The sequence below is a fragment of the Panicum hallii genome, chromosome 2 (genome assembly GCF_002211085.1).
Source record: "Panicum hallii strain FIL2 chromosome 2, PHallii_v3.1, whole genome shotgun sequence".
NCBI classification, from domain to species: Eukaryota; Viridiplantae; Streptophyta; class Magnoliopsida; order Poales; family Poaceae; genus Panicum; species Panicum hallii.
The window spans coordinates 19,800,136-19,814,520 of NC_038043.1; the positions used below are offsets into that span (position 1 = coordinate 19,800,136).

At 44.9% G+C, this 14,385-nt stretch overlaps 2 protein-coding genes and 1 long non-coding RNA gene across 4 annotated transcripts; 2 read left to right on the top strand and 1 right to left on the bottom strand.

The window, feature by feature from the left end:
• Positions 1–7,169: 7,169 nt before the first annotated feature.
• Positions 7,170–8,361, top strand: LOC112883497. The gene is made up of 3 exons (XR_003226854.1): positions 7,170–7,326; positions 7,876–8,113; positions 8,191–8,361. It is a non-coding gene; the product is annotated as an uncharacterized LOC112883497 (long non-coding RNA).
• A 1,345-nt stretch (positions 8,362–9,706) lies between these two features.
• On the bottom strand, positions 9,707–10,981 carry LOC112880917 (glutathione S-transferase T3-like). Its single transcript, XM_025945644.1, has 3 exons — positions 10,868–10,981; positions 10,463–10,792; positions 9,707–10,381 (listed from the first exon to the last, which is right to left on the bottom strand). Exons 1-3 carry the CDS (start codon positions 10,979–10,981, stop codon positions 9,707–9,709), a joined length of 1,119 nt encoding a protein of 372 aa, XP_025801429.1.
• A 903-nt stretch (positions 10,982–11,884) lies between these two features.
• Positions 11,885–13,866, top strand: LOC112883463 (PRA1 family protein H). 2 transcript variants are annotated; one of them, XM_025948766.1, is made up of 4 exons: positions 11,885–12,420; positions 12,517–12,656; positions 13,211–13,312; positions 13,398–13,866. In XM_025948766.1, exons 1-3 carry the CDS (start codon positions 11,978–11,980, stop codon positions 13,237–13,239), a joined length of 612 nt encoding a protein of 203 aa, XP_025804551.1. In that variant the 5' UTR covers positions 11,885–11,977; the 3' UTR covers positions 13,240–13,312; positions 13,398–13,866. The 2 variants fall into 2 exon arrangements, with proteins under 2 accessions (XP_025804551.1, XP_025804552.1); XM_025948767.1 differs by lacking the exon at positions 13,211–13,312.
• The last annotated feature ends 519 nt before the right edge of the window (positions 13,867–14,385 follow it).

Below are 14,385 nucleotides of genomic sequence, written 5' to 3' on the forward strand. Positions count from 1 at the left end.
AAAATTTTGTCACCCTTAACCTTCTTAAGCAGTACTCCCTCCGTTTCCTAAAGCATATCGTTTTAGACAGGTTTAAAAAAATTAAGATAACAGTGAAATGACCGATTTGCCCTTCGGATTTTACCCCTAGCACGGCCAGACATTGCCGATCTCCCCGAGCGGCGCCGTCCTCGCCGAAATCCCGGGCGGCACCACCACCTCCCGTGCAGCCACCCAACGAGGCCGCTCCCCCACCATGCCTCGACGCCCCTGATGCTGGCCCTAACTCTCGGGGTCCTTATCCGCGGCGCCCGCAGCAGCCACCCCCGCGACGAGAGAGAGGAGGCGACGCAGCGGCGCCGGTGGTGGCCAGCGGAGGTCCGGCACTGCGCGGTCCTCCGTAGCTTCTCGTCTCACCTCCACAACTCTGGCACTGCGCGATTCGCTGGTGAGTTTGCCGCCCTGGCTTCTCCCTCTTCTTCCTCCTGCAGCTGCCGCTTCTTGAGCCCGCGCGCCTCCGGCACTGCGCTGCTTCTTCTTTTCCCCTCGTCTTTTGTAATCCCCTAGTGTTATGGAACAGAGTGGTAAGAAGAACACAGTAATTTCCCTAATTATATTGTGCTTGCAAGTTGCGACATGAATCAATATCTTGTGAATTTGGTATGGTCGGCATGATAGAACAACAAGATTTCTATTATCAGTAGTATATACCGAATGGTTCAGTCATGTGCGCCATGCTGTATTGCCTGCCTTACATTTTTCGATTCCTAGCAATGCTTGGTTACGCTTTGCCTACAATGCTTGATTAGTTAAGGCATGCTTGATTAACTTTCTAATTCCAACACATTTTGGCCTAGTCGATTACTGGTTCTGTAGAAACCAACAATTCAGTCTCCAATGACTAATTGATGAATAGGTATCCAGGGAAAAATAAAGTCCACAGAACTGCCGGGATAAAATTAAAGTTTAAAGAATTACTTGCATTACCAGTCTAGTTTTAGAACTACAGATGAACTTGCACCTTTTATCTTTGCATGTTGCATGGGTAAAAACCAGCATCTTCTTCTTATCATAAGGTGATTTAATTTAAGTAACTAGAGGTGCTAATTCTGAATGTTCAACACAAATGCTTTCCAACACAATCAAATGCACATTTTTTTTATCATTCAAGCTGCTCGATGCTGCTAATTAAATACCTACTGGCAGCTGATAAATGTACTAGCTAGTTTCTGATAGTCCCAGGAGCAGATCAGTACCTGGCAAATACAACAGGGCTCGTTGTCTGACGATGCATTTAATCTCCATGATAAGAATTTCCTTTGCTTTAGCAGCTTTGTCACAGTTTCCTCACTGAGGCCAGTGTTAACATTTCCTATTCTTTCCTCCAGTGCTAATAACTCCTGAAAGAAAGCAGCCATCGGTATTAGATTTTAGCTTGATAAAGATGCAAGTAATGCTTTCCTAAGGAAAACAAACCTCATAAGATATATTGTCTATGTTCAGGCGCATGTCCCTATGTCTGTCATGAATGTCAATACCTATTGTGTTGGTAATGGTAACTGCTGTGATACTGCTTGCACATCATTTCAAATTTTGTAATGATTTCCATGTATCATTGAATCTGCAATGACTCGTGCATCTTAGCTCTGAATGAGTAGCACAATTGTTGCAACTTCAAGCATATCAACCTTCCTCACCTTCAAACATTCCAACAGCAGTCAAGTAACAAATAGCACAGCCTTGTGATCACTCCTGTTCTATTCTATTGTATGAATCTTTTTTTTCAGTTATTATCAAGCTTAGTTGGGAGTCTAAAGGGCATAATTTTCTTTTGCTAGCATGTTCTCAAGCTCAATATTTTCTCGTTTGTTTCAGGAAATATATTCTCTCATGGGGCGTCGTAAAACCTTTGTCCCTCCGTTGTTGCCTAATCGTCAACCCGAGAGCAGCCTCAAGTGCCTCTCTGAAACAGCTGCGCGCCGGCGTGAGGAGTTGGTGAACATAGGCAAGGAAGGGGAGATTGGCAGCAGTGCACCTTATAGCTTAATTGATTCTCGGGTATGCAGGGCCATTCAAGGATTGCTAAATTCTCAAGAAGGAGGGCAAACTAGCAAGAAAAGAAAGTCTCCTCACGTGATCAGGCCATTGTTCAGATCTCCAGTACATAGAGTATTGTTGTCACCAAGGATAAGGCCTCCTTCTGCGCAACATAGGACATCACCATTGGCTTCCACGACCAAGATAAGCAATCATGGTCAAAGAGTGGAAGCAGAACAAGATTCTCAACAAGGAGAGCGAATGAGCAGGATAAGAAAGTCCCCTCATGTGACCATGCCACTATTCATATCTCCATTAAGCAGAGTAATGTTGTCGCCAAGGACGAGATCCCCTTCCCTGCAACATGGAACATCTCCATTACCTTCCACAACTAATCCAAGCAATCCAAGTCAAAGAGCAGTGCTTAATATTGATTTAAATGTGGAACTAGAAGAAGTGGATTTCGACGATGCTGTTGAGAATATCCAAGGAAATGATGAGGTTGTTCAAGGAAATGCACACAAGCATCAAGAAGTTAGTTCTGAGAAAGGAAGGTTAATATTTGATTCATTGCTGGGATGGCTAAAAAAGGTGATTTGGTAGGCCATGAGACAGCTGAGGTCGCTGCATTGTACTCTGTAAGTGTGCGAACAGTGCAAAGAATCTAGCAGAGAGGAAAAGCTTTCTTGGATTAGGGTCGCCCCGTAGATGTTTCAAATTGGAAGAAGAATAGGTGCGGCCGCAAGAAGCAAGAGTGTGATGTATCAGCACTTAGCAGCGTTCCCATCTCAGAACGTGCCACAATGGGAGATGCGGTTCGACACCTACACATAAGTAAAAGCAAGTTCCACCGGATGAAAAAAGCAGGTGAAATAGAGCGTGTCTCAAACACCTTGAAGCCTTTCTTGACAGATGAGAACAAGAATGCTCGGCTCAGTTGGTGCCTATATATGCTTGATGCAACAAGCATACCACACGATCCTATGTTCCAGGGGCTATTCGATTATGTTTATATTGATGAGAAATGGTTTAACATCACAAAGAGCACTCTAAGGTACTATGGTCCCCCTGGTGAGCAACATCCATTACGGACAAGCAAACATAAGAATCATATTCCTAGAATTATGTTTTTGGCTGCTATAGCTCGACCAAGGTTCGACTCCAATGGGAATTGCACTTTTGATGGCAAAATTGGTTGCTTCCCATTAGTGAAATATGTTGCAGCCCAAAGATCTAGTGTCAACCGACCAGCAGGTACAATTGAGATGAAGCCAATTGACTCGGTCGACAAGGACGTGACAAGAGAGTTTATGATCGAAAAGGTTCTACTGGCTATTCATGACAAATGGCCGCGAGAGGATTTGGGAAAGATCATATACATTCAGCAAGACAACGCTAAACCTCATATCTCTCCAAGCGATAGACTTTTTTGTGAGGCAGCTCAACAAGGGGCACTTGATATTAGGATTATATGTCAGCCAGCAAACTCCCCGGACTTGAACATATTGGACTTAGGCTTTTTCAACGCTATTCAGTCACTACAACACAAATCTGCATCCAGAACCACACAAGAATTGGTAGCCGCTGTGGATAAGGCGTTTAAGGATTATCTGGTGTGTCAGGCAAATCGAATTTTTTTGACCCTTCATAGTTGCTTGAGGGAAATAATGAGAATAGGAGGTGGAAACGGTTATGATATTCCACATATAAGGAAGTCAATGCTTGAGAGGCAAGGTTGCCTTCCTTTGCAGCTCAAATGTGACGCCACACTGGTTAACGAAGTTATGGCGTAGGTTTCAGGAGGTATGTGATGGTGCACTATGTATACTCTTTAGCAAATTCAGATTACTATTCCATAGTTATGCTCCTGCTCTTAATTGTCTATCTTTTCACTGGAGTAATTAGCAACCTTACTGTTATCTTTGTTTCAAACTGATTCTACAGGGAGAGAGTGATTGAGCTGCTGTTCACCAAGTTGCTGCAGTTGAGTGAAGTCGTCATCAGCCTAATTGACATTAAGACAATGTAGTTTAGATTGAATTTTCAATGATCATATTGGCAGTCTGGCAGAATTTGTGATGCATTTTTCTGTAGTGCAGATCATACTGACAGTCTGGCAGAAATTGTGATGTATTTTTCTGTAGTGCATCATCGATGTAAACATTTTCTGAATGTTGAAATGTGAATAAGTGAAACTTGCAATTTTTCTAGTAGTGCATCATCCATGTAAACGTACCAGGATGAAATCAAAGCAAATGCGTGCAGAAAGAACGAAGCAGGGGACGAGTGGTGTGGTGTTTGTGTACGTACCAGGATGGGGATCCCTCGGAACACGTCGAGCGAGACGAGCTCCGTGGACCGCCGCACCGTCCGAGCGACGCGTCTGATTGGGGAATGAGCAGCGGAGGTGGAGTGATTGCGGCGAGATTGGCGCGTGATTCGGGGAAGGAGCAGCGATTTCGGCGAGATGGCAGCGTGGCTCGGGGAGGAGCATCGGAGGCCGAACTGTCGCGGCGTGGGTCGGGGAGGAGGAGCGGAGGCTGAGCTCTCCGGGACGGCGCTGGAGTGACAAGGGCAAAAGTGGTAAATGCTTTTTTCCGTAAGTCACGACGTCAAATATTTAGACACTTTTTGAAAATGAACTACGGCGTCATCCTTTACGGGATGGAGGGAGTAGTAGATAGCTAGTGATAGAGATGGATTAGTGACGAGGTTAAATCAAAACAGTGCCTGAATTGGTACTAGTGGCCTAGTTATTAGGACCGGCCGACCACCGGCCGGACCGAAAAAGCCTAGTCCGGTCACTTAAAAGACCGCCATCGAACCGCTAAAAAATGGATGAACCGACCGCTATTTTATGAAACCAGTGAACCGGTCGGTTTTTGACTCTTACCCATTTTACCTCTCTATCGATTCAGTGCAGCTTTATCTACCAAGGGGTATAACTGGAAAGGTTGAGTTTTTCTCACATTTAGGGTTAGGAGCAACACCTGGGAGGGAAATTTTTTAGACACCTTTACATTTGGCGTCTGGTAGGCGGCGGCGCATCTGCAAGAAGTGATAGGAAAAGGGTGGCGGCCGGTGGCGATCTGCTTTGCTGGTGGTGAAGAGGGCGACAGCAGCCATCGACATCGAGGAGTCGATCCTGTGTGGGCCTACTTGTTCTTCGTCATCAGAGGCGCCGCTCTCCCTCGTCCCATCTCGTTCTTCACCTGCAATGAGTAAGTGATCCACCATCGATGGCCTAAACCTGAAATCCTGAATGCTTTCTTGATTCAATTTGTATAATGTGCATCAAGATTTGAGTTGAGACTTCACATATTTAGTCAGAACATTAATCTTGCAAGTCAGTAGGCTAATGAGTAGGATATTAAATGGATATACTATGCTGTGTTGCTCATTATGGATTTATCTTCACACGGTGGATTCTTCAGAAACTCCAACTCCAGTTGACAGCATCCCTAGTTCAACATCTAGTGTTCAAGAGCTAGAAACAGTAGCAAAGACAAGAAGAAAAACTGATCCAGCATGGGGATATTGTACACAATATATTGAAGATGGAAAAAAGAAGATGAAGTGCATGTATTGTAATATGGAATTTAAAGGAGGAGGAATCCATGGTTTCAAGGAACATTTAGCTAAATGGCCTGGGAATGTGGCTGAATGTAGAAGCGTTATCCGTGAGGTTCAGCATACAATGTATCAAAATATTTCAGATTGGAATGCTAAGAAAAAGAAGGCACAAGAGGACTATGTGGAAGGGCACCCATATGGACCAGAACCCATAGAGGTAGAAGAAGAAGCATCATGTGATGTCTCCAATACTGGTACAGCTCCAACCCGTTGTGTTGCATCTGCACCAAACCGGAGAAAAAAAAAGAGGTCCTACTACTCCTAGTATTGGCAAGTACTTCAAGCCCAGAACTAACCTAGGAGATCAACCTACAATAAAAGAGTGTGCTTTAAGGAGAAGAAGTGAAGTTGAAGACTGATTTATGTGTGACAAAATGGTTTATTGATGCATCTATTCCATTTAATGCAAGTAACTCAATGCTTTATCAGCCAATGCTTGATGTTGTGTGTGCATATGGTTCTGGATACAAGGGGCCAAATTTCAATCTGTTGCGTGGTCCATTGCTTGCAAAATGTGTTTAGGAAACTAGGAATTTTGTTGATGGATTCCGCAAAACTTTGGAAGGGAAATTGGTTGCACTGTTATCGCTGATGGATGGACTGATAGAAAGAGAAGGACACTCATCAACTTCTTGGTCTACTGTCCCAAAGGTATTGTCTTTCTCAAGTCGAGTGTTGAGAATTGGAGCGATGAGTGACCTGCCATGGGTTATCTATTTGCAGCCTTCCATGTGAAGAGGTTTTAGAGAGAGAGTTTGCCCGGCCCTTATTAGAGTACACAGATGCAAGGTGGGATAAACACTTTGATAAGAATCTTTATGTTGCTGGCTTTTGGTTTAATCCTAACAACCAGTATAATGATGAGCTTAGAGAGAAGTACAATTTCACTACTTTTGGGGTTCTTGATATGATGTTGGGTGAAGATCTTGAAACAAGTGCTCATAATAATTTACCAGAAACTTAATATGATTGGCGCCATTTTACCAGGAGTCTATGTTATTGAGTTGTGAACTTGAAGCTTTGGTTGTGAACTTTTAGCTTTTCTTATGAGTTTGTGTGCTATCCTGTACTCCCATAAGTTTTAACTCTGCAAGGCTCCTATTGTGAACTTGTTATTTGAATTTGTGCTTCACATGTTGAACTTTGAAGGCAACCAATTTGGTTATATAATTGTGTTATGTATGTGCTTATTTTCTTATGATCAACTATGCATTATTTAGTATTTACTGTTAATTATTATTTGTGTATATATGACCGGTTCAAAATATTCGTGACCGGTTTAGTTTAACGGTCTTTTGAACCGACGGTTTAACCATTACGAAACGATTAAACCTGTGAACCGACGCTCTTGCCGGTAATCTTAGACTGACTCCAACAATGGAGACTCAAATCCACGACCAATACCCGAAATCGGTCATAACGGGCTCATGGAAACAAGACCCAAAAGCTCGCTTCTCCAACAGACGGAAGAGAATGGGCCTCCGTCAACTGTTTTAGCGTCAAGAGGTGGGAAGCCAATATTCTGTCCCGTCTCCTCCCGCCCAGAAACGAGGAACCCGTCGCCCCTCGCCCGGCACCGATCGCTCCTCGCCCCTCGCTCGGCACCGATCGCTCCTCGCCCCTCGCCCGGCACCGATCGCTGTCAGCCTGGTCGCCCACTCATCCAGCTGCTTGAAGGTACCTTTGTTTTCTCCTCTCCTTCAAGGCAATGTTGTTGTTCATCTCTCCGTCCAGCAACTCTCTGGACTTGGGTCTTTTTGAGGGCACGCACAGCCAAAAAACAACCAAATTAGGAGTAGGTTAGTGTTTGAGAGAACACATGGCATGCTGTTTCTGCTCTCAACTCCATTATCTGTACAGATCCATTATTTTTACTACCCTACCTGAGTAAATGAGACACAAGGATTGATCAATCAAATTAGTCATCCTATTTGTTAGTATTGCAGAAGAAGATTTCAATTCTACAGAAAATCAACTACTTAGCTCTTGGCAAGATTGAAAGGTGAAGTAGTGCTTTGGTGCAGAGCGGGCCGTGCGTCGTCCGAGTTGCCTTTCTTTTCTCTTATCAGTTCAGCTATCCTTGTTTGCTCCTAAGCGTGTTATCTGTTTTTTCTTTCTTTCTTTTTTTCCCTTATGTGCTGTTGCTGAGCGCCCTACTTGCGCCTCATGCTCTGTGTATGACTCTGTCTGCTGCTCTGTGACAATTTGATATGATTTTTCATGCAGCCATGGCCTTTAACTACTATCAACGCACATGGTGTGGATCTGCTGCCGCTACTACTAATTATGATGAAATCGAAGCATGTGCTGTTGTCGTTTCAACATTAAGGAAGAAACGGCGCTGGGGAGGCTCTGTTGTTGGCCACAAGACAAAAAATCGTGACCGTATTGGTGGTAACATTCAATTGAACAATGATTATTTTATTGAGAGGCCATTATTCAATGCCGAGGAATTCCGCAGAAGGTAAATTGCTACTGCAATTGTAACACTGCATTAGTTAAAATTTCAGTCCCTAAAACTGTCAATGACTCCATGCTCAGGTTCCGTATGCGGCAATCCCTTTTCTTGGAGATTGAAGACAAATTGGCAGCTGCAAGTAAGTTCTTCAGACAAGAAAGAAATGCAGCTGGTGTGTTGGGATTCTCCACTAGACAAAAGTGCACTGTGGGTTTACGGATGTTGGCTTATGGAGGGCCAGCAGATGCACTAGATGAAGGTTTGCGTATGGGAGAAAGCACCATCCTTAAAACTGTAAAGGAGTTTGCTAAAGAAATAATCAAAGTGTTTGGACCTAAATATCTTAGGCCTCCTACAGAAACTGAGTTGAAAAAAATTTTATTAGAAAATAAGGCACGTGGCTTCCCTGGCATGATGGGTAGTCTGGACTGCATGCATTGGGAATGGGCAAACTGTCCGACAAGTTTGGGTGGGATGTACAAGGGACATAAGGGAAAGCCTACAGTCATTCTAGAGGCAGTGGCAACACAGGATTTGCGATGTTGGCATGCATTTTTTGGTCTTCCAGGATCTCACAACGACATCAATGTGCTGCGCCGCTCTCCTATTTTTGATGATTTGGCAAATGGCAAAACACCACCTGTTAACTTTGATGTCAATGGTAACACTTACACCCTTGGGTACTACCTGACTGACGGGATTTATCCTGATTGGGCGACCTTAGTGAAAAGCATAAGTTGTGTAAAGAGTAACAAGCAGTCGGTGTTTGCATCACAGCAGGAAAAATGCCGCAAAGACATAGAGAGATTTTTTGGAGTACTTGTAGCCAAGTGGAAGATTTTGCATAATGCTGCTCGTTTGTGGAGTCAGCGTGACCTCAACACCATTGTGCTGGCCTGTGTCATCCTACACAATATGGTGGTGGAGGATGAACGTGGAGTTGATCTTCCAAGCGTGCACGTGTCAGAGTGGCCAGGTGCAGCTAACCCTCCAATAACTACAAGCAGATCAATGCCTACAATTGAGGAGGTCAATGAAGCTTATTCTTTGATCGAAGAGAAATCCACTGCCCAGCAACTAAAAAAAGATCTTATTGAACATATGTGGGAATTGTATGGGTCGAAGTCTGGACCATTTGCCAAAGAGTCAGTACATCTGAACTAACATCTCAATTAGTTTTAGTAAGAGATATGTGGCCTTCTTTTGTAATATGGCTGAACTTACAGCTGAAATAGTGATAGATCATCATATGGTTGTGTTCTGAATTAATCTATACTTAGTCTGATTAAATACTGCTCTGATCATGGCAGAATTTTTGTAATTGCAATTTCAATGTATTGGTCTGAATTCTAGCTGCTCTGATCATGGCAGAATTTTTGTAATTGCAAACTCAATGTATTGGTCTGAATTCTAGCTGGTTTGATCATGACAGAATTTTTGTAATTGCAAACTCATGTTCTCAAATAAATAGGCGCACACATTCATGTTCTCGAAGAAACACACGTACAAATTTCTGTTCTGAAAGGAATACAGATACAAATTTAAATTCTTATTCTAGCAGTTATATAGGTGTGACACATTCACACAGTACAAGAGGTTCTATGCTCCATCGGAGTTCTGAGAGGTTCCAATGCCTCTACGTTTCATAATTTCCTGCTGCATGGTGATATAGTAGGACCTCACTTGAGGAGAAAGTTTATCTAAATCAGCTCCCATAATTCCAAGCTCTGCAGTGAGGAGTTGTGCCTCACTTTGTTTCGCCCGGACTTCTATGTCCTGTTTAGTAAGATTGAGCTGCTCCTCCTTGTACTTGTTCCTGACTTCAATGTCATGCTTGTGCAGATCAAACATTTGTTGTGTAAGCTTCATTTTGTCCCCCTTCAAGCTTAAAATCTCTTGCATTTGGGCATCTTGCTTCACTTCGGTCAGTTCATTCTTTTGATGAATCTGCTGCAACACTTCAACAGCTGCATTTGAGGATGCAGATTCTTCCTTGGCCCTTCTTCTTTTTGCACTATCACGACCCTCCGGTCTCTCTAGTGGATCACTTGCACCTTGTTGACCCAGTGGATCATTTGCACCTTGATCACCTACTGGATCATTTGCACCTTGTGTAACTACTGGCTCGGATGCTGCAGGTTCTTTACGAACATTTCGCGTGCTGTTCACTTCCAGCAGTTTATCGTTCCATTTTGCCTCATAGCGAAGAATCTTCCAACAATGCATAAACTGAAATGGTTCCTTTTGCTCATACATCTTCACAGCATCCTCAATCTGAAATTTAAAAATGGTACATTTTTTTAGATCGTATACCCAAACAACAAACAGTTTTGTAGAAATCAACAAAGTACTTACCCTATCATATTCATTCTTTCCACTTTCGTTTCTCCTATCCACTTTACTTTTGCATGCAGAAAATGTAGAAACAGCCTTCTGTATGGCACCCCATCTTTTTTGTAAACCAATCTGTCTTCTTATTGAGCCATTTGGTTTGTGCTCAGAATAATAATCATATATTCTCTTCCAGTAGGCACCCATGTTTTGATTAACACCTACAATAGCATCCTTACTTATGTTCAGGTAGGCCGAACAAAGAACGGCGTCCTCTTCCTTTGTGAATGCAAACCCCCTCCGAGCAACATTTTTCTGCACAACTCGTTTCTTCCCTTTTTGCATGTTGTTGCACTGCATAGGCAAGAGCACTGGTAATTTCTAGCAAATGCAAGATCAGGACACTAACAAATAGCCTCACAATCCTACCTGTGCAGCAGTAGCAATATCTACATCATCCATTGGAACACCATGTGAGGAGGCTCCATCATTGTGGTGAAACAATTCTTGTAAATCCTCCTCTCCTGACTGACCATACTCCATTCTAATCATAGCAAATAAACTTTGAATCAAACAAACAAAAAAAATCCAGCCTAAACTGCATAGACCGTATCATTGGCTCACTAAAGGATGCAAGTAAACAAGAAGCCATTTAAACTGCATAAACGTAACAATTTTGCAATTTAAACAAGAAGTCATTAGTCATGCAAACCAATAAAAGTAATCCGTAGTTTTTGTCACTCATGCTTTGTCGCTGGCATAGCCTAAAGTTCAGAACAAACTTGGCACACGCACGCTGCAGCCTGGCCGGGCGGTGGCCATCCGCGGTGGTCACTGCCCACTGCCTGCTGCTGCAGGATTGGTTGGGGGCTCGCCGGGACTAGAGTTAATCTGCAGAAGCGGTGCCGGTCTGTAGAGACATCGGAGAACCGAAGTAGTTGAGAGGCAAGTGAGCTAGCTGGGGGCGGAGCGCCGGGGCACCAGCCTGGCCGCCCGGCGACTACGGCCCTGAGTCCGCCCCTGCCCGTGAATCTCTCCTCATCACCAGGTCAACTCAGACAAGACGAGGGGATCGAATCAGGAAAGAGGAATCAAGTCTGGAGGTACCTCGCCGCCGACGCAAACGCAGGATAGGGGCGGTCGTCGCCGCCAGAGCTCACCCGTCGGTGTTGGTGCCGCTCGATCCACTTTCTCTCTCTATTCCGAGGGTGGGCCGTTGGTACTGGGTCGCGGCCGAAGGCGATCTATTTCTGGGTCGCGCCGGGAGCTGCTCTATTTTTGGATCGCGTGTTTCGGTCAGCTGTTGGAGGCCTACAAACTTGTTTCTCGGCCCATTTTAGGTCTAAAGGATCAAATAGATCACCTGTTGGAGTCAGTCTTACCGGTTGGAATACCGGTCCTAATAACTTGCGGTGGTGGCGGGGTTGTGGTTGGGGTTGGGGGGAGGGGCGAGACTCTCGTCATCATTATCCTAGCTCTCTTCCTCGTTCGATTAAAAAAAAAACCCTCTTCCTCGTTAGGCAACGCCAATCCATTCCCATGGCGCCCTCGTTCAAGCCAAACCCGCTGTCACTGAGCGTGCCGGACCCTGCGCTCGACCGCTGGCTCCGTGACTCCGGCTACCTCGACCTCCTGGACTCCGCCGCCACAGCCTCCTCCTCATCCGCCTCGGCCCCCTCAACCGCCGCCGTCAGCCCCACTGCCGGCTCCGCCCCAGCCTCCTCCGGCGTAGCCGCGGACGTCCTCTCCTTCGCCCGCACCCTCGCTTCGCTCCTCGCGCTCAACCCATTCGCGCGCCTCTCCTCCGCGGACCTCGCCGCGCCCACCCCGTCCTGGTCTCCCGCCTTCGTCGGTCCCCCCGGCGTCGCGTCCTACTCTTGGCCGCCGACCCCGACCCAGGCTAAGCTCCGTGTCCAGGAGAACGTCCGCCGGTACGCACGCAACTATGCTGCGCTCGCCATCCTCATCTTCGCATGCTGCCTGTATGTATTGTATCCCATTCCCCTTATCAACCCCTCCTTCAGCCTCTCCAATTCTCAAAGCCGCTAGCTTGATGAAATTCTGTTAACACCGGGCAGGTACCGGATGCCGGTGGCGCTGCTGGGGATGTTGGCCAGCCTCGCGGTTTGGGAGGGCGTGCGTTACTGCCGGTACTACTGGGGTCTCACCACCAGCGCTCCAGGGATTGCCCAGGCTATGCTGCGCTGTGCGCAGATTGGTGAGTATGCTATTCCTGCCCAACACTTGGTTTGATATCTTTTATTTACGAAGTAACAATTGGGATTCCGGCGCTAGAAAGATTAAGTAGATGATTAGATGGATGCAGTGGTGGAGGATGGAATAAAATTAAGGTATGGCAAAGTTGATAGCATAGACAACAAACTAAGATTCGAAATTAAAGTAGGCTATACTTATTGCAAAATTAAAGTATGATTCATGTAAATAAACTTCAAATCACAATGCCTACCTGTGGCATTGACCTTGCCCTTTCCCTTACAATCCATCTTTACTTAATTACTTTCACCAATTCACCGTGTTTCTAAATTAACCTACAAATCACCAATGAAACAAATGGAACCATACGAACAGCTAAAGCAACAGGCAACTGGTCAATTGCCTGCTTGGCTGCTCGGGTCTTGTGTCGTAGCCAGGTACGCAACCACACCAGCATGCTGCCTGCTGGATTGCCGATCAGGTCCTCTGCGCCCTTGGTCAGCGTCGTGGGATATCGTTCTACTTTGATGGATGATGGTTCCTATCTGTCTCGCGCAGGGGAAGAACCAAAACAGATGTGTGTGTGATGTCTTGAAATCTAGCGGCAGGGGAAGTACCTGGGCTGGCAGAGTGGCACCTGGCTATGGCTGCTAGTCTCAGGTCTCAGCTCACACTAAAGCCCAAATAACAGTTTAGTATCTCATCTTCTTTCTCATCTGTCTTGGCTCTTCATCTGCGAGGACAGGCAGCTGACAGCCATGGAGAATGACAAACAGGGACGGCCAGCCAACCATTCGCAGGGGTTAGTTGTGGAGGAACCAAGGAATGGTGAGCACAGCACCATACTGGGTCTTCTGCCACTGGATGCATGCCGTTAGGTTGCAAAGTGGAATGAGTAAAATCATCAGCTTGTGAATTCCAGTGCCTGAAGGATTGCAAATTGATGTTGTGAAAGCATTAGTAGCTCTATGTCAAGCCTCTACGAAATTAAATAAGATGACATGAAGTGGAGCAAAGGACATGATAGATGCAGCTTTAAGATCTGATGACATGTAATCTATCATACAAATGTTGTCTACTTAGGAAAAAATGTATGTCCTTAAACCATTTGCTCTCCACTCAGTGCAACCAATTATTTTATTGAAAAGCTCTGTACAAAACAAAATTCGTACGAGTTCATGTATTATGTGTTAGTATCGAAACTCTTACTCTCATCGAGAGGATGGCACCAGGAGTTGGGGTAATTTTCTGGTTTACTTCTCACACAATGCAATGCCAACCTGAAGAGTTGGGGATACATATTTATAGCTGGCCAAGGCAGCCAAGCATATGCCAAGATGCTAGTCTAAAAGCTAGTCTAAGATGCTGTCTAAAAGCTAGTCTAAGATGCTGTCCTAAAAGCTTAGTCTAAGATGCTGTCCTAGTTGGGGCAGCAAGACCACCATGCTGAGGACCACAAAGACCAACAGTACAAAGACCAACAGTACAAAGCAGTACAAAGACCAACAGTACAAAGACTTATCCCATCATTATGGTATATTCCTAAAGAAAAATTATTGTTATCATGAATATTCCAAAGGAATTTAACCTTTTCCAGTATGCCCAATCTAATATGCAAACTCATAAGCAATGATGAAACAATGTTGATTTGACATTATTCTAACGGATCGAAAAAACAATCCGACTGAGGAACATTACCCCTTCGCATCTTGCCCTGTCTCAAAGAAGAACAA

What these genes read in the sequence shown, in the direction of transcription:
- LOC112880917 (XM_025945644.1), bottom strand. Translation starts at nt 10,981, where the DNA reads ATGGAGTATGGTCAGTCAGGAGAGGAGGATTTACAAGAATTGTTTCAC. An exon ending in ATATTGCTACTGCTGCACAG is followed by an intron (nt 10,793 to 10,867) that starts GTAGGATTGTGA and finishes TTGCCTATGCAG; the next exon opens with TGCAACAACATGCAAAAAGG. An exon ending in GAAAGAATGAATATGATAGG is followed by an intron (nt 10,382 to 10,462) that starts GTAAGTACTTTG and finishes TTTAAATTTCAG; the next exon opens with ATTGAGGATGCTGTGAAGAT.
- LOC112883463 (XM_025948766.1), top strand. Translation starts at nt 11,978, where the DNA reads ATGGCGCCCTCGTTCAAGCCAAACCCGCTGTCACTGAGCGTGCCGGAC. An exon ending in CTCATCTTCGCATGCTGCCT is followed by an intron (nt 12,421 to 12,516) that starts GTATGTATTGTA and finishes AACACCGGGCAG; the next exon opens with GTACCGGATGCCGGTGGCGC. An exon ending in GCTGCGCTGTGCGCAGATTG is followed by an intron (nt 12,657 to 13,210) that starts GTGAGTATGCTA and finishes TGTCTCGCGCAG; the next exon opens with GGGAAGAACCAAAACAGATG.